Raw genomic sequence first — 27031 nt, 5'->3', positions numbered from 1 at the left:
TTTCCCAACAAGGCAAATTGGAGTTGGAATCTATGCCTAGGTTTTGGTTTGGTTGGGTCTATAGAAACTCCAAATGCTAGCTCTGTCCAATACATCATTCAGGCTTCTTTAACTACCTCTTCCACCAGCTGTACCCAGGACTGTGAGGAGAGGATAGAACGGGGAAAGTAATGTCTGAGCTGAGTTTGGGACTCAGTAGGAAAGTACTTGCCTCTCACATTTTAGTGCCCTGTGTTCAATCCACAGCATTGCAAAAGCTAGCCAGATAGATAGATAGATACATACATACATACACACACACACACACACACACACATACATACATATACATACATACATACATACATACACACATACCAAGCCAGGTACGATGGTGCACATCTATAATGCCAGCACTTGTGTGCAGAAACAGGAGGGTTGCTACAAGTATAAGGACATCCTGACCACATAGCAAGGTCTAAGCCAACCAGTGCTATGCAGGAAAACCTTTGCTCAAAACTATAAAACAAGGAGCTGGGAGGATGGCCTAGGCAGTAAAGCACAAGGACCTGGATGTGATCCCCAGATTCCATGTAAAACAAACAAACATAGGGCCAGGCATAGTAGCTCAAGCCACTAATACCAACACTCCAAAGGCCAAGACGTGCAGACCTGTGTGAGTTCAAGGCCAGCTGGTCTACATAACTTCAAGGCAAGTCAGGGCTACCATAGTGAGACCCCGTCTCAGAAAGAAAAACAACAAACAAACAAACAAATGGAGGCCGAGCATAGTAATCTACATTCAGTGCTGAGAGACAGAAAGAGGCAGATCTATGGGGCTTGCTGATCAGCCAATCTAGCCCAACTGAATGACCCCCAAAGAGACCCTGTTTTTCTGTCTGTCTGTAACTCTCCCTCTGCCCCTCCCTTCCTTCCCCGCCTCTCTCTCTGCTCTAGGGGACAAATTGACCTCTGGCTTTCATATTCATGCATACACATACACACACAGACACACACACAGACACACACACACAGACACACACACACACACATAAACAAAACAAATAACTGATGAGACTTTAAGAAAACTTCCTTTCCTGGCAAAAATATTTTTTGCTTTGTGACCAAAAATGTGTTGAACGTCAAGTAATAACACACCTGTTTCTAACAAAAGGTTATACTAAATTAATATTAGCATTTAAATGGCAAGCACAGTATGTGGCCAGACCTCTGTGTATCAGGGAAAACATCAAACACATCAGCACCTGTGCCTGGGCTGAGCTCAGGTCTCAGCCGCTTCACCTGCCATGAAGACTCAGCTCAGTTCACATCCCCACTCCTTCAGCGTGGCTCTCTGTTCTTAAGGACTGGGAAGGACAGAAAAGGAGCACTCACCCTACACAGTACACGTCCGGGGCCTGGGTGCTGTGGCTCAGCCAGGGCCGGAGGCATTCTTTGGGGGACTGTCCGTTCACATTGTATGTTCCCACAAAAAACCTGTCATCAAAGAGGCTCAATCAGTGATTTGGAAACAGTAAGTCTGGGGTTTGGTCTCTGTTTAATGGCATTTTAAGACAAAAGGAATGTCCTATTTAACCTAGACCAATGACTACAGCACCAAGGAGGGAGCAGCGGTCTGCATTTGTGATAACTGCCAACATTCTAGGTCTTCTATGAGCCAGGTATGGTGCCACATGCTTGTAACACAAGCATGCTACAGCACTTGAGACAGTGAGGCAGGGGGACTGCTGTGAGTTCCAGACCAGTTTAGGCTGCACACTGGCTCATAAGGCTATATGGTGAGAAAGTGTCTCAGATAGACAGATAGACAGACAGACAGAAGCTGGGCATGGTGGCGCATGCCTTTAATCCCAGCATTTAGAGAGGCAGAGATAGGCTGACTCTCTGTGATTCACGGCCAGCCTGGTCTACAAAGCAAGTCCAAGACAGCCAAGACTACACAGAGAAACTCTATCTCAAGGGAAAAAAAAAAAAAGGAAAAAAGATAGATATATAGACAGACAGATAAGCAAGCCATGGCTACATGGGGAGAGACTATTTCAAAGAGACAGACAGACAGACAAACAAGCCATAGTTGTAAGAGACTGTATCAGATAGATATAGATAGATAAATAGATAGATAGGTAGATAGATAGATATAGATAGATGAATTAATAAAAAGCAAGTCAGTCTGTTCTGAACATGCCTCATTCCCTTAAATAGACATTGTCGAGTCATAAGCCACAAAATGTTTGCCCTGTGGGTGCTGCTGAAAGGAAAAAGATGAAAAGCACTTAGTAATTCCTTTTGGCAAAAAAGGGGCAGCTGTGGTCCGAGGTTCTTTCTTCAGAGTATGCCTGGAGACAATGTTGCTTTACCTACAGTCCCAGAGTCCCAGTGCAATGACTTAAAGCTCCAGGGGACGCTGAAAGATTTACTCATTTAGTGTTCAGTGAGCTCAGCTAACAAGGTTACTGAGCGTCAACAAATCCCATTTTCAGTGATTTTTCTTCAAAGGCCTGGAATGACCAAGGGAACAGAGAACCTCGGGCAGATACTGGAGGCTGGGGTACTGCTCTTTGTTCTGTGTCCAGTTACCCTGTAAATATTTCTGCAGCCACATGCAAGCTGTGCCCGACACTGCAGCCCATCAACCAGAGCCTGCCCAGAGGAGACACTTGTCAACGAAAAGCACCCATAGGCAGGGCACAATAGCTTGTATCTATAACCCTGACGTTTGTACAGCTGAGACAGGAGGATGACTTGATCCCTTAAGTTCTAGACCAAGGAGGGTAACATAGGAGGCCTCATGCCCCACCCCATACTCCCACCAAAAAAGGGAATGCAATGATATTTTTTGAAAAGGAAAAACACCAAACAGAATAATTTGCTTCCAAATCCAAGGCATGTGAGGCAGCTACTGAAATTCCAGAGAGCAGAAAGGTCCTTTTGCCTTGAAAAACCACTGAAGCACACCCTTAATCCCAGCACTCCATAAGCAGAGGCAGACAATTGCTGTGAATTTGAGGTCAGCCTGGTCTACATAGCAAGTTCCAGGCCAGCAAGGGCTACAAAGAGAAAGCCTTCCGCAAAAGAAATAAAGCTGTGGAGAACCTAGTTAGCTACCGGAAGTTCTGGATGTAGGTATAATCCTCTTCCTTCTGCAGGAGATGTGATTTCACGATTGTGTCTCGCAGCCCAAACTTCTGCATGGATAAAATGTGAGCCTTGTCTGATACGGTGATCGTGGAGGAGCGAACCATGTCAGTAATTTCAGACTTAGTTTTAGTCTGTCTGGAAAAATAAAAGCATTTTAATCATATTTCAAGTCTGGTGTGGAAAAGAAATATAAAACTAGAGATTCCCACACATTAGCACCTGTATCACAGAAGATTAAAGAAGGCTGAGTTAAACATATTTGCTAACAACAAACGGAAGATTAAGCAAACTGATATTTTGATTACACAGCATAAGTGGCCTAGAGATTGTTGTGATAATACATTCTTAGACTTTTTTGTTTTGTTCTTTGTTTGTTTTTTGAGACAGGGTCTCTCTGCGTTAGCCTGGGCTGTCCTGGACTCACTTTGTAGACCAGGCTGGCCTCGAACGCACAGCGATCCGCCTCCCTCTGCCTCCCGAGTGCTGGGATTAAAAGCGTGCATCACTATGCCCAACCATTCTTAGACTCTTAAGTCACAAAGGGACCTTAAAAGAAAAACGAAGGAAGACTGGGGGATATAGTTCCGTAGGCAGAGCGCTTGACTTGTATGCACAAGGTCTCAACCCCCAGTACAGCAAAAGTAGAATTCGCCCGTCCTGCTGGACGGAGTGCAGTGTTGCTGGAACTCAGGAGGTGAGTGTTCTCTCCACATCTTTGCACCTCACAGAACAAGACTATAAGGTCCTCCAGACCCCTTGGAATAAACCAAAATAAAAAGGCAATTTAGATTACATTATTATGTAGTATCTTTAATTAGGATATAAATTATTCAAGAGCTAACAGAAGAAAAATATTACATATTCACCTACCAGGGTCCTATGTTACAACCTAAGAAAACTGTTAGAGATGCCTTAACGAACTAAAGTACATAAGGCTTTTAAAACAATTCCCAGCACCAACTAAATGATACATATGGTGGTCTGAATAAGAGTGGCCCCCACCGGCTCATACATTTGAATGCTTAGCTCCCAGAGAGTGACACTATGAAAAAGGTTTAGAAGGATTAGGAGCTATGGCCTTGTTGGAGCAAGTGTGTCACTGTTGGGTGTGGCCTTGTTGGAGGAAGTGTGTCACTGGAGGTGGGCTTTGGGGTTTCAAAGGCCCATGCTAGGCCCAGGCTCTCTTCCTGCTGCCTGTGGATCAGGACGTAGCTCTCAGCTACTGCTCCAGTGCCAGTCTACATGACACCATGCTCTCTCCCATGATAATAGTAGACTAAACCTCTGGAATTGTAAGGAACTCACAATTAAGTGTTCTCTTTTATAAGAGTTGCTGTGGTCATAGTGTCTCTTCACAGCAACCGAATGCTGACTAAGATATTACATGACTGCTAACAGCACCACTGTTACTTATATAATCAAGTAAGGTTATGTAAGAATATATAGCATTATGGCTGCCTTAATTAGGGTTTTATTGCTGTAGAAGAGACACTATGATCATGGCAGCTCTTATGAAAGAATACATTTAATTAGAGCTGGCTTATAGTTCAAAGATTTAGTCATCTTCATCATGGGAAAAATGGTGCTGGAGAGATAGCTGGGAGTTCTGCATCCAGATCTGTGGGCAGCAGAAGCGACAGCGACCGTTGCCAGGCCTGAGCATCTGAGACCTCAAAGCTCCTAATGTAAAAAGGCCACACACTCCCTATGTGCCCATGGGGGCCATTTTTAGTCAAACCACCACTGTGGCACGCACTAATCTCAGTACCAGGGAGGCAGAGGCAGGCAGAGCTCTAGGCTCAAGGCCAGCCTCCTCTGTGTATTACACGCTAGGCTAGCCGGAGCTACATAGTGAGACCCTGCCTCAAAAAAATAAAATAAAACTTTAAAAGGGGGGGAAGGTGACTGGAGAGAGAGTTCAGTGGTTAAGAGCACTTGTTGCTCATGTGAAGAAACCAGGTTCAGTTCCCAGCACCCACAAGATGGCTCACAGTCACCTGTAACTCCAATCCCGGGGTATTTGGCACCCTCTTTTAGCCTCTGAGGGCATCAGGAACACATGTGACACATACACACAGGCAAACACTCACTCACATAAAAGAAATCTTTTTTTAAAATTTTTAAAGATTATATAACATAAATACCAAATGGTTCAAGAATGGTGGACTCTCAAATATATTCAAATTTGAGAATTATTCATTTTTGCTTAAGGGTATAATTAAAATATTGACTTTATGATTTTACTTGCTAGATGACACTAGAAAACGTTGAATATACTCATGCATGGTGGGGGAAGGGTAAAGAAAAGTTAAGTGTTTTCCGTGTCAGAAAAGTATAAAAAGAATGTAAGGGGGGGAAAAATATCAAACATTTCAGTTTCCTCTTTTTGCTTGTTTGATTACTTGTTTGTTTGAAACAAGGTTTGGCTGTGTGGAGGAATGGCCTGGAATTCACTGTGTAGACCTAGCTGGCCTTGAATTCACAGAGACCCACCTGCTTCTGCCTCCCTAGTGCTAAGGATTAAGGGACTGTGCCACCTTGCCAGATTTAACTTTTTAAAGTGTGTGTGTGTGTGCGCGCGCGCGCGCGCGCGCGCGCGCGTGTGTGTGTGTGCACACACGCGCTGGCCAGAAGGCACTGGATCTCCTCCCCCATCACTCTGTCTACTCCCTCAGGCAGGCCAGAATAGCTATCTCCCAGAATGTGGGTGGAAGTTAAACTAGGGTGGAAGGCAGCAAGTCCCAGTGATCCTCCTGTCCCCATATCTCATCCCCCTGCCCTGGGACGTGGGTTACAAACATGTGGGAGCAACTTGTTTGTTACTCAGGTGTTGGGATAAGGGTCTGGTTCTCATAATTGCACAGCAAGTGCTCTAAACTGCCTAAGAATCTCTCCAAACCATTTTCTAAATCTCTACAGGAGAGTTAACGTGCTTGCAAGTCCAAGTTCTAGAAGGATTCCCGGCCAGTGCAGGACATTGGGTGCTGTATGTAAAAATAAACAAACAAATAAATAACATGGGCTCTAGGAATCTGAACTCAGGTTCTCAAGTTTGTAAGGCAATGCTTTATCTACTGAGCCATCTTCTCTACACAACCTATGGAGTCTCTTTAAGATTTATTGACTTGTTTTGAAGTATGTGTGTATGTCCATAAGGGAATGTGCCTGTGAGTGCGATTCCCAGAAGAGAGCATCAAATCCCCTGGAGCCATGTGCTTGCTGGGAATTAAAAGGGTTCTCCGTAAAAGCAGCCAGTGCTCTTAACTGCAGAGCCATCTCTCCGCCCCCTTATGCAATTCCTTGTCACCTGGGTCTCCTTAGCTCTGAACAGTACAGTTCGGAACTCTGATGTAAACCACGGTCCCTGTAAGAGGCTGCAGCTTGGCACACACAGAGCACCCCTGGCCCATACAGGAGGAACAATTCTTGTATTCAGCTACTTGGAAGGACTTATGTGTGGGGGATGTCTAATGAAGACAGTCTTCAGGTACGAAGAAGGGAGGGTTGCAGTACCTTGTGAGAGAGTTTTCTGATTTATCCGGACACCTGGCCCCAGAGCTCTGGTCCATAAGCAGGCCTCTCCCATTTGGCTTCGAGCTGTCAAAGTTAGATCCACCTAAAGAGGAGGAGAAGATGTATTTATTTACTATGTATAAAGTGTATACACCTGCAGGCCAGAAGGGGGCACCAGATCTCATTGTAGATGGTTGTAAGCCACAATGTGGTTGCTGGGAATGGAACTCAGGACCTTTGGAAGAGCAGTCAGGCTCTTAACCTCTGAGCCATCTCTCCAGCCCTCAAAGAATACTTTTTTAAAAATTAAAAGTGTGCTTGAGTACACAGCCCACAGCTTCTTTGATGGTAGCCAAGGAATCACTGGCAGTCTACATCCTGCTTGGAAACTCCGCAAAGGCCCACACTGCCATGCAGGTGTGTCTCACAAGGCAGAAAGGTAGCTCACCTGGACGGCTTTGTCCACTGAGAACAAGCTAGCCTAGCTACTCCACCCCCTTCTAGGCACAGCATTGCAGAAGACACTCAACACCGCCACGGTGTCCTCCACAGTCACCTGGATCTGCATAATCACATCAAGGCCAACCTAAGACACATGATGAGGAAAAAAACCAAGGGCAAGTACATGCCTTTCTCTTAGCACCCAGGAGACAGAAGCGGGCAGATTTCTGTGAGTTCTAAGCTAACCTGGTCTACTTAGTGAGTTCCAGATCAGCCAGTGCTACATAGTGAGACCCAGATTAAAAAAAACAAAATAAACAAAAACAACAACTCAAGGGTTAGGGATGAGGCCAAGTGGTAAGCTTGTACATCGCCCCAAACTTGATCCCTAGCACCATCAAAAATAAACAAAATCACTTAAGACCTCAGGGACTCTTGGCGTGAAGTAGAGAAAATGCCAATGGCATCTGCCTCCATCACAACATGGAACCACATTTAACACTCTGACATGGGGTTAGAAAAACATGCTAATCACAGGACTTTAAAAACGAGTAGCCTGGGACTGGAGAGATGGCTCAGTGGTCAAGAGCACTGTGTGCTCTTCCAGAGGTCCTGAGTTCAATTCCCAGCAACCACATGGTGGCTCACAACCATCTATGATGTGATCTGATGCCCTCTTCTGGCCTGCAAGTGTACATGCAGACAAAACACCATATATGTAATAATTAATTTTAAAAAAGAAAGAAAGAGTATCTGGAAGCCTAGGGGCGAGTGGGAAACTATGCATGTGCTGTGCTCCAGTTCAGAATGTAGTGACCATGTGGCACAGATAAACAACTGGGTAACTACTACACATGAGCACAGGGTAAAGGGATGGCGAATGATGTAAGGCAAGTGTTCAGACGAGCAAAGAGAGCTGGGATGATCCATGTGGCAATGGCTTAGACTTCAAACTATCAGTATGAATTAGTATTTAACTTAACACAGGCGATTAGATACAGAAACAACCACCTACAGCCCAGAACTCCAACTCTAACTCCAGCTATGCAGCTAGCCTCCCAGGGCACGTTCATGTCATATACTCACACATATACAAATGATTAAAATTAAGTTTAAAAAAAATAGTCACATAGGGCTGGTGCTGTAGCTCAACTGGAAGAGTCCTTGTCTCACATCCACGAAGCCCTGAGTTCAATCCCCGGCACCACATAACTGAGGATGGTAGTCTGTAACAACCCTAGCACCAGTGAGCTGGAGGCGGGAAGATCAGAAGTTCAAAATCACCCTCAACTACCAAGGGAGTTTGAGTCTAGGATACATGAGACCCTCTCTCAAAGGAAAAACCTGCCCCCACCACACAGACACACACGCTTCTTCGCTGTCATCCGATGCGCAAGAGCACCCCAAGAGCAGCAAGCACACTTGATGTGAGACCTCAGCTTCTAACACTGTTTTCCATCCAATACTAGGCTGCTGAGAAGGACGGTTATTTGAGGACTGAGAAAAGAAACACAGAAAATGTGCCTGAAATCTCTGACAGTGCTAGAAAGTGCTAAGAAATACATAGATAAATAATAAATAATCATGAGATGATAAAACAAATGAGAGGACATAAATTTCCCAAGGAGAATTCCAAGTAACTCACATAGCAGCTTCCCCTGCAGAGAGGAAGCTAAGTCCCCACTCCTGAGGGTGGGCTGTGCAGAGGGGCTTCCTTCCAAAGGATGAAGTGGGGAAGGGAGGAAAATCAAAGCTCTGTGGGACAGGAATGTGACAGGCACTTCCTCAGCCAGGTGGCCAAGGTTCACCTGTGATAAGTCATGTTGATAGCCCACAGCCTTGACAGATAGACTGTCCCCTCCTTCTACAGAGCCCTTGTCTAAAGAGAAAAGGAAGTGCTTCTAAGAGCTGTCAAGGTCATCAAAAACAAGGCAAGACTGAGAAACTGTCACGGATCAGAGGAAACTAAGGGGACACATGACAGTTCAATGTCATGGGGGTCCTGGATGAGTCCACGGGCAGAGAAAGTCATTGGGTAGAAGTCCAAGAAAATCTAAGTATGGAATTTGGCCAATAATAATCTATCAACACAGGTTTAATATTGATAACAAATGTGCCATACATTTGTTATGTGCAAGGCAGTGATGCAGGAAACTGATGAAAGATTACAGGAACTTTCTGTACCGTTTTTACAGAGAAATAAAACTGTTCTAATGGAAGTGTGATATACACTTTAATCCAGTATTCAGGAGGCAGACCCTTGAGTTGGAAGCCTGGCTGTTCTACAGAGTAAGTTCCGGAATAGCCAGAGCTACACAGAGAACCCTTGTCTCAATGGGGGAAAAAAATCTCTAAAATGTAAAAGATCTTCGTATTGGAGCTTAGATCAAAACCCCATGAAAAGCTCACCTCTATCCAGCCTCTACTATTGTCCTGCATCTTTTCAACTTTCTGCAGCCCAGCCTTGTCTCAGCGCTCTGGGGCCCAGCCTCATCTGTCTCCAACCTTCAGTAACTGTAGCTTATGGTAACTGATAAGCATGTGGCCCAGGCAGCGCAGGCTGCAGCTGTGTCCACTCTCACCTCCTTTAAGTAAGCACTTGATGGACGTCACTGCTTCCTTTGGAAAACTAGTCCTTAGGGGTTCCCTCCTCTTTTTCCTCCCCCACTCCCTAGCAAGATCCTAAGCAAGGCACCTCCCTCCTAGCTGTTCTCTTCCTCAGCTCGTTTAATTTTTTACTTATTTTCAATCTGGGCGCTGGGATTTGCACACTCTTACCCACTCATTACACACGCCCCTCTCCTCTCTTTCTCTCCCTAACATTTATTTTATGTGTGTGAAGGTCTTGCCTACGGGTATGTATGTGCACCACCTGTGTGCCTGGTGACGGAGAAGACTAGAAGATAGCACAGAATCACCTGGAACTGGAGTTACAGGATGGTGGTGAGCTACCATATGGGTGCTGGAATGTAAACCTGGGTCCTCCGCAAGAGTGGCAAGTACTCTTAACCTCAAAGCCATCTCTCTAGCACCTCCGCCTGGATCTCTGGCTACATAAAGGCAAGTGGGGGCACAAGGAGAGCAGGCTAGGAGTGAAACTCCTTGTGGACTGTCTTACGAGAATAGCAGACAAGTTGACCATGGAGGAACTGTCATTTGATAAGACCTCCCTAAGGAAAACGGAGAAACACTTTCCAGTGAGACGGCTCAGTAGGTGAAGACGCTTGACACACAATCTGAGTTCAATCCCCAGGACCCATACGGTAAAAGGAGAGAACTAAGTCTCCCTGATTGACTTGTGCATGTGTACTGCGGCAGGCTTCCCTGCGTCGTGGCCTTGGCTTGCCTCTGCTCCCGAGTACTAAGAACATGTCACCATACCCAGCTTCAAAATATTTTGTTTTTTGGTTTTTCGAGACAAGGTCTCTCTGTGTAGCCTTGGCTGTCCTGGGCTCGCTTTGTAGACCAGGCTGGCCTCGAACTCACAGAGATCCGCCTGCCTCTGCCTCCCGAGTGCTGGGATTAAAGGCGTGCACCACCACACCCGGCTTCATCTTCTACATCCCAGTAAATGGCACTGGCATTCAACCGTCTGATCGGTCAAAACCTCACACTCATTGGGTACAGTGGCACATGCCTGTAATCCCAGCGTTTGGGGGGCTGAGGCAGAAGAACTGCCTCAAGTGAGACCAGCCTGGGCCACAGTGTACAACTGAAAAAACAAGAAAGTAAAAGAATTTAGGGTTCCAACTAGCAGGAGGGGCCGTACCTATAATCTCAGCAGCTGCAGGAGACTGCTGCTGTTCAAGGACATGAGCTGCTGAGACAGGACTGCCTAAGGCAACACACGCCAAGGCCTCCTCCTGACCCTCCCTGCTTCCTCACTCACACGTACATCTAACTCGGTGGCAACTGAAGCAAGTTCTGCCTTCAAAACCATGCCCAGGACTACAGCAGCAGCTCCCTGTTTGTGTGCTTCGTTACGTAAGGCCTATTGTTTAGTTTCCCAAAGAGCAGCCACAGCAAGCCTTCAAGTATACAAGAGTAGTAGATGAGGTCATTTCTTGGCTTAAATTTTCAAATAGCTTCCCATCACACTGAAAATGAAACCCACCCTCAGACGCAAGAGCGGGAAAGGCGTCTGGGAGCCCACACGTCCCGGCCCTGCCACGGTTCCTTCCCCACCGCCCCTGAACATGTCAAGGCCTTTGCTCCTGTTGGTCCCTCTGGGGTTCACGGATTCCTGATCCCTACACCGCTCCCTCCTCCTTCCAAGCCTGGGTGCAGGTGCTAGAGCTTCAGTCTAGCTCTGTGGTAGCCAGCGAGCCAGCCAACTCCCCCACAAGTGCTCTAATATCCCTTTACCTCTACTCTAGAAGCTTCTAAATTTCATTAGTTCATGTGTCACAGTATGCTTGTGGAGGTGAGAGGATAGCATGAAGGAGTTAGTCCTCTCCTTCTACCATGTGTGTCCTGGGTCACACTCAGGTAATCGGGCTTTGGGGGAAGCATCTTCACCCACTGAAACCCACCTGCTTACTTGGAGTTTCAAAAAATACCCAGCAGTGAGTCCCAGGCCAGCCAGAGCTACCTAACAGAGACCTTGGGTCAAAAACCAAAGCAACGACAACAAAAATTACCCAGAAGTTTTATCTGTGAGTAGCGGCATACACTCATAATTCTGACACTTGGAGGGCCAAGTGAGAGGATCGCCCTGAATTCAAGGTCAACCTGAGCTACAGAATGAGATCCTGTTTTTGTTGTTGTTTGAACAATAACAAACAAGAACTGGGAGCAGTGGCGTATGCCTGTAATCCCAGCACTCAGGGAGGCAGAGACAGAAGTAGGTGGATCACTGTGAGTTCAAGGCCAGCCTGTCTACAAAGCAAGTCCAGGACAGCCAAGGCTACACAGAGGAACCTTGTCTATAAAAAGAAAAACAAACAAAACAGATAAAAGGGCTGAGCATTTATAGCTCTGTGTAGGGCATTTGCCTAGCATGTATGAAGCCCTAGGTTCAACTCCTCAGGAACAAAGTAAACACATACACATATGTGCACACACACGAGAACACACACACACACACACACACATGTGCACACACATATACAAACACATACCCTTAGCTATATGTGTAAGGTGTGTATAAATACACATGTTTACACTTGGGCATCATCTCCACCATATCTTATTATGTATAAGCAAATCTAAAAAAAGACTCCACAGCCCTAAACCCTTCAGGTCCCAAGCATTTTGATGAAGACATGCTTACTCACCCTGTTTACTTGTTTTTTTATCACAAAATCACCAAACTCATGTGAAGATCACATCACAAGGAATGCAGCACCATCTGCTGTTGGAATTGCCAACTCCCTTGAGTTGGAAGTTATCTCGTGTTCAGTAGGTCTGTGTTCTTATTGAAAATGCTAAGCTCCCACCCTGTCCCCATGTCAATACTTAGTCCCAGGAGGCTTTAGAAAAGCGTAAGAAACACATCCCTTTTTTTGGGGGCGGGGGGGTCTCAAGACAGGGTTTCTCTGTGTAGCCCTGACTGTCCTGGACTTACTTTGTAGACCAGGCTGGTCTCGAACTCACAGTGATCTGCCTACCTCTGCCTCCGGAGTGCTGGGATTAAAGGCATGCACTACCATTGCCCGGCAAAACATCCAATTTTTAACAGATTTTTCTTTTGGGCACTGTGGAGATGGCTCAGTCAATGAAGTGCAACCGAGCAAGCATTCAGACATGAATTCAGATCCCACGCACCCATGCAGGTTGGGCATTGTAGTACACTCGTCTGAAATCTTAACAGAGCATTGGGAGCGGGAGGGTGGGGGGGGGGGTGGGAGGGGACAGAGACAGGCTGTCCCTAGAGTTAGAGTTCATCACCATCCAGCTTAGCCCACCCGATGAGCTCCAGGTTCAGTGAGAGACCCTACTGCAAAGAATGGGTAGAGAGCCAGTGAGGAGGTTCAGTGGGGAAAGGCGTCTGCTGCCCAACCATGTAAATCTGAACTCTATCCCTACTGCCCAAGTAAAGACGGAAGAAGAAAACCAACTCTACAAAGTTGTTTTCTAACATACACACACACATGCCAAGGAGTGCACACATGTGTACCCACACACGAATAATAACATCATTTAAAAAATAAAAGAGCTGGAATGTGACCCTCCTTTAATCCCAGCACTTGGGAGCTGAGACAGACAGATCTCTGATAGCTCCAGGCCAGCTGGTCTACATAATGAGTTCCAGAACAATCAGAGCTACATTAGTGAGACCCCCATCTCAAAAACCTAAATAAATAAATAAACAATACACCAGGTACGGTGGCGCATGACTTTAATCCCAGCATTAGGGAGGCAGAGGCAGGATCTTTGTGAGTTCTAGGCCAGTCTCATCTACAAAGAGAGTCCAGGACAGCCAGAAACCCTATCTGGAAAAACAAACGAAAGAAGAAAGAAAGAAAAAGAGGGAGGGAGAGAGAAAGGGGGCGGGGAGAGAAATTGAGAAAGACACTCAAACCCAATCTCGGCCTCTGGTTTCCATATGCATGCATGCGTACACAAACATATACATTATGCCACAGCTGAACAAACCCTAAATAAAACCTAAAAATAAAAAGGTTTACCTATTAGTACCACCATCATTTAATATCGAGTCACTTAACTCATATACTACTTATTTTCAGGCCTGAGATGTAGCTCAGTTGAGAGCCTGCACTCTGGATTCCACGCCGGCCCTGCATGGACCTGCGCCTGGTGGTGCACACCTGTAATGCAGCAGTCAGCGGATGGAGGCAGAAGGACCGGGAAGCTCAAGGACATCCTCAGCTACATAGTTAGTCCAAAGGCGGTCTACGCTACATGACTGCTGTCTCACAAAAACACAACAACAAAAGATTTGTAATCACGCATGTACAGCAGACAGCGATGCCATTCCCACTAAAGGCAAGCCTTGGAAGGCAGGGCTGGCTCTCCCTGGGCTACTCCCTGAGATGTAGAAAGGGCCTGGTGTGCCGCCGGCGTGCACCACGGCCTTAGAGCGGATGTACCAGGGAACTGAAGCTGAAGGCCTTCTCCACCACTGTCTTCCTGTGTAAACGACAAGTCACTGTCTCTCTGGTCTTCCTTTCTTGATCTATAACACAGGGCCGCTCACATTATCAGCTCCTGGGCTCTGTAACAAGGAGTGTGAGCTGTTGAGCCTAAGGAGCTGTGGCTGGGATGTCTGTGCATTCCAAGGCCTCCCTCTTAGCATGCTCTACCCCACGGGTGGGTAGTGGTGCTGAGGAAGCTGCCTTGTACTGCTCCATCTCCGTGTCTTCGCTGTCCTCACTGGTGACTATGGATGGAAACTTTCAGGCACCATTTGGGGGATTTCCAGCTATGAGCAGTTCTCTGGTTGTCAGCAGGCCCTTACTGCGTTGACTCCTCCACAGCACTCGTCCCTCTTTGGCCATGGCTTTCCTTCCTCCTCCTGTGCCCAAGTTTCCCTAGTTCCTCTCTGCCCTCTCTAGCCTCAGACCTCCAACCCTGGATTTGTCACCCAATCTAAGAGGTGGCAAGATTTTTCCTTCCTTCTTGTGTTCAGTTACCAGGTCGAGGACTATGATCCTTGTTGACTTATTTACTTACAGGAATTTACAATGTAATCCTGGCTGGCCTGGAACCCTGTATGTAGACTGTAGAATCCATATGTAGGCTGGCTTCAAATTCAGAGATCCAGCCGGGCAGTGGTGGCGCACACCTTTAATCCCAGCACGCGGGAGGCAGAGGCAGGTGGATCTCTGTGAGTTCGAGGCCAGCCTGGTCTACAAAGTGCATCCAGGACAGTCAAGGCTACACAGAAAAAACCCTGTCTCGAAAAACCAAAAAGGAAAAGAAAAAAAATTTTTTTCAGAGATCCAGTGGCCTCTGCGTCTGGAGTGCTAGGATTAAAGGCATATGCCATGTCAGGCTCTCTTAGATACGTTTATATTTAACCCTGTTCATCCCTACTGCCATGCCTTAGCTTCAGCCGTGATTTCTGCAAAGTTCGTGCCTGCATTCACCTCCTCCAATCCCCTCAGTCAACAACTAAAAGAAAGCATCATTCTCAGCAGCCCATTCGTGAGTTAAGTCGCCTTTGAAATAAAGCTTTCTGTGTATTTAGCACATAAAGTTCTCTATAAATAGCCCCAGACTGCCTCACCAGCCCCCATTTCCCACCCTCACTCCTACCTCTCTCTCCAAGCCCTCAACCCATTCACGGGGAAATGATTTACCTTTTACCTATGACCCTGTGTGTATCCAAGGCCATCACCTGGTAAACAATGGTCCCCCTTCAACAAGCGGGCTCAGAACCGCCGCCTCTGTAGAGCCCCCTCTGCTGTGCTCCTCATGCACTCACTTGTTCTGCTACTCCTCCTCCTGCACACACCTCACCCTTAGGTCTCCATTATTATTACTGGGAGGAAGTCAGGAGACAACTCTGTGGAGTTTATGTACATTCTGGGGATAAAGTTCAGGTTCCTGGCCTCACACAGTAAGTGGTTTATCTGCTTGTAACAGCCCTCACTGTCCTGGACTCACTCTGTAGACCAGGTTAGCCTCAAACTCACAGAGACCCGCCTGCCTCTGCCTCCCGAGTGCTGGGATTAAAGGCGTGAGCAACTATGCTCATACTTAATTTTTTAAAATTCTTTTCTTTACTTTATGTATATGAGTGTTTGCCAGAACTACATGTATACCTGGTGCCTCAAGTAGCCAAAAGAGGGTGTCAAATCCCCTGGAACTAGGGGTACAAAATGGCTGTGAGGTATCATGTGGTTGCTGGAAAATGAAGCCAGGTCCTCTGCAAGAGAAGCCAGTACTGAGCCGGGCACGGTGGTGCAGCATGTCTTTAATCCCAGCACTCAGGAGGCAGAGACAGGCGGATCGCTGTGAGTTTGAGGCCAGCCTGGTCTACAGAGTGAGTCCAGGACAGCCAAGGCTACACAGAGAAACCCTGTCTTTATTTTTAAGGTGTGTGTGTGTGAGAGGGGGGGGGGGCAGGCAGGCAGGCAGACAGACAGACAGACAGAGACAGAGACACACAGAGATAGAAAGAGACAGTGACAGAGAGACCCTGTGTGAGTGTATATGCACATGTGAGCACAGGTGCCTAAGAAGTCCAGAAGAGGGCATCGATCCCCTGGAGCCAGAGTTGTGGTGGTGATGGGAACTGAACTTAGGTCACGTCTCCAGCACCCTTGACTTCTAAGACAGGGGCTTGCTGACCAGCCCAGGCTAGCTGAACCTGCTGCCTCTGCCTTCCAGTTTTTGGGATCCTAGCACATCCAGATCACGGGACTTGGATCATCACATCAGAGCTCAGCTGCCCGAGACGTCCTACCTCTTTAGCTAGCCCCCACACTTTCTGGGAGGAGGCAGACAGGATTCTCTTTCCTGTGGCCCCTGGCTTGCTACAGCAAGTGGTGCATACTTGGCAGTTGATAGTGAATACTGAACAAAAAAGCCTTAGTTTTCTCCTCCTTGGGCCCATTTCTCAGGGGTGATTTCTGGATGCACTCCTGCCATGCCTACACTTGAAGTCATTTCCCACTGAGTGTCTAGCTGGTCAGTCCTAGCAACTGCAGCCTAAAGTATGGAATGTTTAATGGTTCCTTCCTTCCTTCTTTCCTTCCCCTTCCTTTCTTCTTTCTCTTTATCTCTTTTACATCTTTTTTTAAAGATTTATTTATTTATTACATATACAGTGTTCTGCCTGCATGTACGCCTGTATGCCAGAGGAGGGCATCAGATCACATTATAGATGGTTGTGAGCCACCATGTGGTTGCTGGGAATTGAACTCTGGACCTCTGGAAGAGCAGTCAATGCTCTTAACCTCTAAGCCATCTCTCCAGCCCTCTCTTTCACATCTTAAAAACAGCAACCTTCCCACATAAACCTTGTTTCTTAGCCCTCACAGCAGTAGAGAGCCACAGACCCACAGAGCCAAGCCCAATGTATATTGGAATCCAGAATTTGGGACACTTCAGAATGCTAAAACACTACATTACCTACACCACTGTGATAACTATGACAGTAGGGGCTGAGATGCAGTACAGCTTATGAATGGCAACACTTGGATAAGTAAAGTATACAAATAGACTCATCGGTGAAAGGAAATTTCACTGCCAAATCTAGCTTGAGCCTACAAAATGGCTCTCTTTCAAACTCCCAACTCTTCTATAATTTCCTGTGCTCCCCCCCAAAGTCTGGCTGTGAGTCTCAGCATCTGCTTCGATCCCCTACTGGGTGGGGTCTTTCAGAGCACCTCTGGGAGGCTCCCTTCCTGCTCTTTCTCGTCAACTGCTTCTGGTATCTACTTCATTTGCCCTTCGGGATGAGAATTAAGCATCCTCCCTGTTATTCAGCACATGAGGCAGGCATCCCATCAGCTGAGCCACACCCCCAGCCCTCCTCTGTGTCTTTCGCATTACATAAAGACACTGGCTTTGGTGTCAGAAGCTGCAGTGCTGCTGCCTCTTATGGTGCATGACCTAGGACAAGCTATCTAACCTAAACCCCTGCTTCCTCGGCTGAAGAAAACCAACCATATCTTCCTCTATGGTTGCCGTCTTTTTCCACAACTAACTTGAAGCCATCCTTCACTCAGGAGCCCAGGTACTGTAGAAGTCAAACAAAGTCCAGGGAAGGCCAAAAGTACAAAAAGAAGACAGGAGACAGGCCTGTTTCAAACTCTTGACAGCAAGCCTACCGCTCAGGTAGAGTCTGGGCTTTTACATGAAAGTCAAAGTGTAAACTCAAATCAAAATATCCTATTTCTGGGCTTGTAAGATGGCTCGGCCAGGTAAAGCACTTTGCAAGCCTGATGACCTGAGCTCACTCCCTGGAACCCGTATACAGGGAGAGGGAGAGAACCAACTCCACGTCCTTGTCTTCTGACCTCCAAAGGAGCACTGGCTTACCTACCCGCCCATATACATACACTAGGACAGCCAGGGTTACACAGAGAAACCTGTCTCAAAAATAACAAAACAAACAAACAAAGAAAAAGAAACAAACTGGACATGCTGGTGCATACCTTTAATCCTAGCACATGACATCCGAAAACACAGGAAAAGCTCTCTTTTTTTTTAAGACAGGGTTTCTCTATGTAGCCTTGGCTGTCCTGGACTCACTTTGTAGACCAGGCTGGCCTCAAACTCACAGAGATCGGCCTGCCTCTGCCTCCCTGAATGTTGGGATTACAGCTGTGCACCACCCCACCTGGCTGCGAAGGTCATATTTTTTTTTTAAGATTTATTTATTTATTTTATATACGAGCGTTCTATCTGCATGTTCACCTGCATGCCAGGAGAGGGCATCAGATCACATTATAGATGGTTGTGAGTCACCATGTGGTTGCTGGGAATTGAACTCAGGACCTCTGGAAGGCAGACAGTACTCTTAACCTCTGAGCCATCTCTCCAGCCCGAGAAACTCAACTTTTAACTTCACCTTATATAAACTGGGAGCTGGGTGCTATCATAGCTATCATTGCAGATTCAGGCCCTGTCCCTCCTCTGGGACAGCCAGACACCATGGTTCACTGTAAGCAGGGCCATCCAGCTCAGCCTTCCTGTCCCCTGACAATCCCTACAGGATATTCTATACTTGGGTGGGTCCCAGGTAAAACAGTGGTCCCGCTTCTGTGCTCTTTTCCTGAGCTCTCACTACAGTCAGCAGCACCCTCCAGCACTCTCCTGCCATCCACTCAAGCCTTCTTGCAGGGCCCCGGCGGGGTCAGCCAAGCGTCCCTTCATTCTCACTGCTGCTACCATTCTCCCAGCTACCACCTCCTCAGCTGCTGCCACAAGCGCCTAGGAGATCTTCCCACTTCTCTTTTCCCAATGCTGTCTCTGGTTTGGCCACATGAAACTCTGATTTCATCTCTCTACTCCAAACTTTCACGGTTAGACAATGCCTGCAGGTTAAAGCCAAAACTGGTTCAACTGGCACGCAAGGTCCTTTGCATATTGGCTTTATTCTCCTTCATTAACCCGGCACCCTGACAGCTCAATCTAAAAGAACAGGTTCCCACACAGGCTGCACTCGCTCCTACTTCCCCACGAAGCCCCTCCTACTTTCTGGGTTCTTCTCCTGTAGAACCCAGCCCCAACTCCTGCATGCCCTCTCATGAAGCTTGCTCCCCCACAGGAGCCTTCAGCAGGTGTCTGTGAATTCAGAGAGCCTTGTCTGATACTTAAGAGATATGAGAGGACTTTGGGGGAAAATCTGGCTTTAGAATAAATAAAGCTGGATATTTTCCTGGCTCCACCCATTACATTATATGAAGCCTCAGGCAAAAGACAATTTGTTTGCTCATCTGTAAAGTGTGACCACGTTTACAACGAAGCCAAATGATCAGCAAATGCACAGCCATGATGGCTCACAGCTGTAACCCCAGCAGACAGCCCTGGAGTCACAGTACGTTCCAGGCCAGACCAGGCTACAGATAGGAACCTGTCTGAAAATAAACAGCGCACCGTCTGGTGTGTAGCAGGCGCTGGGGATTTTGGGTCTGCTCTGCCTTCTTCTCCATAAGTACCACACAGCCTGATGGAGCGTCCTGACAGAACACTGGACTATACGTCACGTCTTATGGGCTGGAGAGACGGCTCAGTGGTCAAGAGTCCTTGCTGTTCTTGCAGAGGATCTGGGCTTACTTACCAGCACCTACTTCAAGGTCTTGTAGAGAAGCAAGATACAGACGCAGCTCACAACCCCCCATCACTAGAGTCCCAAGAGACCAGACATCATCTACTGGCATAAGGGTACATCTTGCCCTAGGCCCTCTCCCCGAGCCCGTCGCACTTCCTAAATGCCAGGGAGTGAACAGCTTTCCTTTACCATGTTCTTCCAGCAAGATGTTTTGGGGTTTGTTTTTTGTTTTTTGTTTGTTTGTTTGTTTTGCTTTACCAGAAATCTAAAGTAAACAGAAATAAAAGAAGAACAAGGAAAGGGGGAGAGCATTGGAGGAAGATGACCATGAACTTACATCTCTGAAACCATGATGAGCCAAAATGAATGTGTGTGTGTGCGTGTGCATATGTGCGTGTGTGTGTGTGTGTGTGTACATGCACATGTATGTGGGTATCCTCAGCAGCCAGAAGAAAAAATTGGGTCCCCTAGAGCTGGAGTTAAACGGTGGTTGTGACTTGCTCAACGTGCGTGCTGGAAACTGATCTCAGGTCCTCTATGAAGCAGTAAGTGCTCTTAACCACTGGGATTTTGTCATGATATAAAAACAAAAACAAGCCGGGCGTGGTGGTGCACGCCTTTAATCCCAGCACTCGGGAGGCAGAGGCAGGCGGATCGCTGTGAGTTCGAGGCCAGCCTGGTCTACAAAGTGAGTCCAGGATGGCCAAGGCTACACAGAGAAACCCTGTCTCGAAAACAAAAACAAAAACAAAAACAAAAACAAAAACAAAGCCAGGTGCAATGGCCCGCACCTGTAACCCCACACTCAGCGAGGCAGAGGCAGATATGGGTCTCTGTGAGTTCAAGGCCAACCTGGTCTACAAAGGACAGCCAAGGCTACACAGAGAAAACTTGTCTCAAAAAAAACTAAACCAAACCAAACAAAAACACCTTAACATACTTCGAAAATGAAAAAAATGAAGATTTCCTTCCAGCCTCTTCTTACTGTTATCTGAGAGAGGGTCTCCCTCAGATAACTGGATTCTAACTTACAGATTCACTACTTACTTGAGGGTGACCTTGAATGTCTGCCTACCCCTTACAGGCAGGCACCACCACACCTGGCTCTGAGGACTTTTATAGCACACTAGGGTCCACAGAGCACAGTGACTGATTAATAAATTGCAACTGCTAATAATAATCATGACACATTCTGAGCCAAATGACAAGACTTTGAACTCCATATATACCTTGGACTTTCTTTTCTTCTTCTTTGGAGACTGAGGACATTTTTAACTAATTATTTTATTATTTATTTATTATACTGAGTAACATAAGGCCATTTCCATGAAAGTATATAATGCACTTTGAGCACACACACCCCCAATGCCCACTCATCTTCTCTTTCTTCCCCCCACCCCTTCCCATTAGTCCTCTGTATTCCCTTTCATTATTTCTTTCTTTTCTTTCTTTTCTTTTCTTTTTTTTTTTTTTTTTTTTTTTTGAGACAGGGTTTCTCTGTGTGGCCTTGACTGACCTGGAACTCACTCTATAGACCAGACTGGCCTTGAACTCAGAGCTCCTCTGCCTCCCAAATGCTGGCATTAAAGACGTGTGCCGCCACCACCACCACCGGGCAATGGTTTCATTTCTACTTGCACACCATCTACACATATGACTTTAAATATACGTATAAATCTAGGAAGCACAAATGAGGACAAAAACATGTAATACTTTTTGTGTGCTGTGCTCATGTGTGTGTTTTTTGAGATAGAGTATCTCAGTTACCTGGAGCTTGTGGGTTAGACCAGACTAGCCAGTGAGCCCCAGGGATCCTTCTGGCCCTGCCTCCCCAGCACTGGGATTACAGGGACATGCAGAACCCAGCGCTATGACGTGCAGAACCCAGCGCTATGCTGGGTGCCAGAGAACAAACTTGTACTTCCGCAGCAAGAACTCGAAGCACTTACTCCCCAGGCCCCAATATTTGTTTTCCTGACAATGACATAACAGCATTTAATATTATTTCTCTTTGCAGATTAGTCTTAAACTCCCAATCCTTCTGCCACCATGCCAGGCTTTGAGGTTTATTCTTACAGCAAAAGAAAACAAAGTGTTTACATAGTATCCAGTACACAAAGCTAGGCATTCTTGAGTGAACTTAATAACATAGGGTGCTGGCATTAAAAGAACAGAAAGAGCCAGGCAGTGGTGGCGCACACCTTTACCTTCAGCACTTGGGAAGCAGAGGCAAGTGGATCTCTGAGTTTGAAGCCAGCCTGGTCTACAGAGCTAATTCCAGAATAGCCAGAGCTACACAGAGGAATCCTGTCTAAAAAGAAAGAGAACAGAACAGAAAGAACCCTTTGGTACCCGTTAAGCTACCAATCCAAACAGTTATAAGTTTTGTTTATTTGGGCTTGTTTTTTGTCTTTTTCCTCACAGGGTTTCAGGCCATGCAGGTATACATGCAAGCAAACCACTGTATACATAATAATAGAAAATTGTTTTAAAAGAATAAAACAATAGATCATAAATGCATGTTCTGCTTGAGCTAAAGATAAATGTATGTTCTATCAGAGTTAGGACCTCAATGTCCTGCTATGTTCCCTTCTCCTGGAGCAGTGGGGAACTGAAAAGTCTCCAAGCCTATATCCCAGGCAATCAACTTAAAATGCTTTGTCTAGCTACCTGAATACACTGTGCTCAGAACAAAATCAATTATATGTAGCTAGTCAAAATGATGTAATGCTGCCCTCACCACCCCCTCACACACTACACCTGGTTACCTGGTTGTCATCTGGTTACGGTTTTTCATATAAAAAGCCTGCCTTAGAAACAGCTTGGGAGTCAGTCTGCTTCCTGAATCCAGACTGTGGCTCTGACCGGTCAGTTTTTGCTCAGTGTTCAATATACTTTCATCAGTCTCAGTCTGGTGTTCAAGTGGTTAATGTGTGGCTGGCTATTACTGAACCTATTAACACTCCTAAGTCAAATAACTATACTTCAATAGTTTTGTCCATTTTGTTAACATTGACCAGAATCTTCTGTCTTTAAAAATAAGTACTACAAAACCATGCCCATAATCTCACTGCTTGGGAGGTGGATGCAGGAAAATCAGGATTAAAATGCTTAAAGAGGGGCTGGAGAGATGGTTCAGAGGTTAAGAGCACTGGCTGGTCTTCCAAAGGTCCTGAGTTCAATTCCCAGCAACCACATGGTGGCTCACAACCAGCTATAATGAGATCTGGTGCCCTCTTCTGGTGTGCAGGTGTACATGCAAGAAAACACTATATATAATAAATAAATAAAATTTTTTTTTAATTGCTTAAGGAGGGAGGGAAGAGAGACAAGAACTCATCTAAAAACCACTGCTCACTTTTTTTTTTTCCTTTTTGGTTTTTCGAGACAGGTTTCTCTGTGTAGCCTTAGCTATGCTGGACTCATAGACCAGGCTGTCCTTGAACTCAGAGATCTGCCTGCCTCTGCCTCCCTGAGTGCTGGAATTACAGGAGTGGGCCACCAGGCAGTCAGCAAAACCACATTTTTTTTGTCCTGAGTCCTGAATTCAAAATCTGGTTTGTACCCTGTACAAATGTAATTACGTAAACCAGGACTAAAAACAACCAGCCAAGCTTTCAAGGACTCTCTGGTCCAATCACTGGACACTAGGTCAGTGGTGATGGCCTAGTAGAGATGACATCACTTTTCCTCTAGCCTCTCTCTCTTCATTGGGCTCTCTGTGAACTGTCTGTGGTCTGGTGATAAAGCTGAAAGAGAAGTGGGAAGGATGAGCCAGGAAGCGGGGGGAGAGGCTACAGAATGGGGGAGGCACGCTGCTTGTGAAGACTTTAATTAGCACAGCTTCCTGAGCTCAACCAAAGGCAGGCTTCTCTTTCCCCCTTTGAGAGCAGACCTCCAACTCCTGAACCTTTCACCTCTGCTTCCCAACTGTCTACTATAACAGGCAGGAGCCATACCTTGCTAGCTTAGACAGACTTTGGGGTGGGGGGGCACCTACTGACACAAAATGCCAAGAACAGCAAGTTCAAAAGTTCAATTTCAAGCTTATTAAAAGGGAACCAGATCCAGGACAGCCAAGGCTACATACAGAAACCCTGTCTCAAAAACAAACAAACAAAACAAAACAAAAAAACTAACAACAACAACATGGAACTAGGGCTCTTGCTGCTGAACTGGACAATCTAAGTTTAATCCCCAGGACCCACAAGAGAACCAAGTTCTCTGACTCCACTGCTCCATAGTGCACATGTGAACATGCGTATGTGTGTGTGTGTGTAACAAATAAGTAAAATTTTCAAAATGCAGCATAGCTGGTCATGGTAGAACATGCCTCTAATCACAGCACTGGGAAGTAGAGGCAGGTGGATCTCTGTAACTTCAAGGCCAGCCACGGGTACATAGTGAAGACCCATCTCAAAAAAAAAAAAAAAAAATGTCAATGAAGAGGTGAAAAAGTACAGGCTTTACCCAGAAACAATAATCAACGTTTGGAGTGAACAAGGGTGAGTCTGGTGCAGGTGAGAGCAGAGGCCAGCTGCCGTGAAGGGTGCAGGGGCTGAACGCAGCACTTAGGAATCTGAACCTTATTCCATGGGAACTGGGGTGTGGAGCAATATTCACCCTGAGACACAGGGTGGGGGTGGGGAGGGCCTGTACTGCAATTGTCTAGGTAAGAATGATCAACTTGAATTCCAGGCAGTGGTGACGCGTCTTTAGTCCCAGCACTTGAGAGGCAGAGGTAGGCAGATCTCTGTGAGTTCCAGGCCAGCCATAATCTACAGAGTGAGTTCCAGGACAGCCAAGGCTACACAGAGAAATCCTGCATCAAAAAACAAAAGAAAATGACCGTGGCTTTTGGTGGCCGCACTGAAAGGAAAGAAAGAGCGGGGTGAAGAGGAGAGGCTGTGACAACAGGCAGAATGACAAGGCCTGTAATCCCAGCAGATGTGTGTGTCAGGGGGTGCTGGGTGTGGGCCAGGACCAGGAGTTCTTAGACACCCTCAGGAGCTCACGCCAAGCCTGGCCTATGTGAAGCTCTGTTTCTAAACAAGGAAGAGGAGAGAGACGTGGGTAAAACTTAGCTGAGTGTAGCAGCATGCTACATCACTTGTAATCCCAGGATTTGGAAGGCTAAAGCAGAATGGATGTGAAACTCACTGGGATAGGCTCAGGGGACCGCCAGAATCTAAGCTCTTCTGGGTAGGCATATACAATGTCTGTTTCCCAAGCAAAAGCACCCCTCAGTAAGGAAGTCAGCATTCCTCCTTCCAGGAAGCAAACTTTTACTCCCATTTCACAGATGTAAGAATAGCAGTCAAGGGGCTGGGGAAGGATGGCTCAGTAGGTAAGAGCACTTTCTGCATGAACATGAGGACAAATGTAAAGACTTTTTTTTTTTTTTTTTAAGATCCCCACACTCATGTAAAAAGACAGGCATGGCTGTGTATGTTGTAAGCCCAGCATTGGCAAGAAGGGGCTGGGGGTGCAAGAAGATTGCTGGGACTCGGTGGCCACCAGCCTAGCAGAAAACCAGGGAAGCTCCAGGTTCAGTGAGAGCCCTTGTCTCAAAGACTGAGGCAGAAAGCGATGGAGGAGGGACTTCACACTCTCTTTCAGCCTCCACACACCTACAACGGCCACTTGTGCAACACACACACACAAATACACACAGGCACACACAAAGAAAACAGAAAGAAAAGAACAGTCAAGACAGGTCACTAATGTTATTGAAGCAACAGTTTCTCATTTTTAAAATATCCAGGCCACTTAGACACACACTTCGTTTAAATCCTTATCAAAATACCAAGAATGAAAGTCTCTTCCTGGTTATATTTGCTAGTTTCAGTTCAAATATGGATCATCAGTAAAGTCTACAGAGTTAGGAAAGGGTTTTTTTTAAACTCTTTTGTCTAGTGCTGGGAATTTGGAACCTTGCACACAGTAGCAAGCTAGGATCTATGCAGCCTGCCTGGTGACGGATGGGATGACAGGCATGCACCATTATGCCCAGCTGCTTTTTTGTTGGGATTAGTTTTCTTTTTTGTTTGGATTTTTGTTGTTGTTGTTGTTGTTACTGTGTATTTTAGGCAGCATAACAAAATAACACACACAGAGTCAGTTTCTCAGCCCCAACACTGTCCTTCCTCTAATAAATACTGATGCTTCCCTCTTCTTGAACTGTCATGCCCTGAGGATCTTTGCGTAAAGCTCCACTCCTAATTGAGCGTCTGTGTGGGTCACCTCTCATGTTCCAGACAAGACACTGCAGACTTCCAAAACCAGCTATTTTCTTAAGAAAACAATTATTAAGGAGGTTTGCCTGTTGTAGAAACAAGAGGTTGAATGGGGCAAGGAAGAAAAATGAAGACAGAAACAACAAAAGGAAGAAAAGTGAGCACCGTTTTGTTTAAGGAAACAAGTGACTCAAAATAAATTAATTTGCTTAGGAGCCTGCAGAACTTCCTACAGCGGTGGACATGATAGGCAGTTATTTCCACCTCAAAGATAAACAGAGGGCAAATTCATCTTCTCCACCATGAAAGGCTGCATCAGTCACACAGGTTTTACTTATTTAACAGACACAAAGCCCAAGGAAAGAGACAGAAAACCAAGCCACAGGCTATTTTTCTACCATTCTCTCTGGCTCCAACTCTGGTAATCTAGGTTACCCTCTATGCTACCCTGAGATATAAATAGTAGTCATTTCCTTTCACAGGCCAGCCAGAGTTTAATGCCTTGCTTCCTGGGTCGGGGGAAAATATTCGTTAACATACTGCTGTGAGAACATGCAGGGCTAGAGAGAGCTCCATCAGGAAAGCCTCTGCTTTGGGTTTGACCCTCAGCACCTATGTGAAAAGCCAGGCGCGATGGCTCTCACCTGTGATCCCAGGACTGGGGAAGCAGAGACAGGAGGATTCCTGGGACTCTATAACCAGTCAGCCTAGACGACTCAGGACTCCAGACCAATAAGAGATCCTGCCTCAGCCGGACATTGTGACGCACACCTTTAGTCCCAGCACTTAGGAGGCAGAGTCAGGTGAATCTCTGTGAGTTTGAGGCCAGCCTGGTCTACAAAGTGAGTCCAGGACAGCAGGGCTATTACACAGAGGAACCCTGTCTCGGAATGAGAGAGAGAGAGAGAGAGAGAGAGGTCCTGTCTCAAAAAACAAGATGGATGGCTCCTGGAGAACAATACCTCAGGTGACCTATGGCCTCCAAATACACACACACACACACACACACACACAC

General features: G+C 46.4%; 1 protein-coding gene across 1 annotated transcript in view; it reads right to left on the bottom strand.

The window, feature by feature from the left end:
- The window catches only part of Inpp5b (inositol polyphosphate-5-phosphatase B), a 65004-nt gene that overhangs the window by 20918 nt on the left and 17055 nt on the right, over positions 1–27031 (bottom strand). Inside the window, 3 exon segments of the mRNA XM_051171394.1 lie at positions 1375–1476; positions 3106–3273; positions 6652–6754. Coding sequence (XP_051027351.1) covers positions 1375–1476; positions 3106–3273; positions 6652–6754 — 373 coding nt within the window.

This window comes from Acomys russatus, chromosome 29, assembly GCF_903995435.1.
Source record: "Acomys russatus chromosome 29, mAcoRus1.1, whole genome shotgun sequence".
NCBI lineage: Eukaryota > Metazoa > Chordata > Mammalia > Rodentia > Muridae > Acomys > Acomys russatus.
This window is presented reverse-complemented; position numbering and strand designations above follow the sequence as displayed.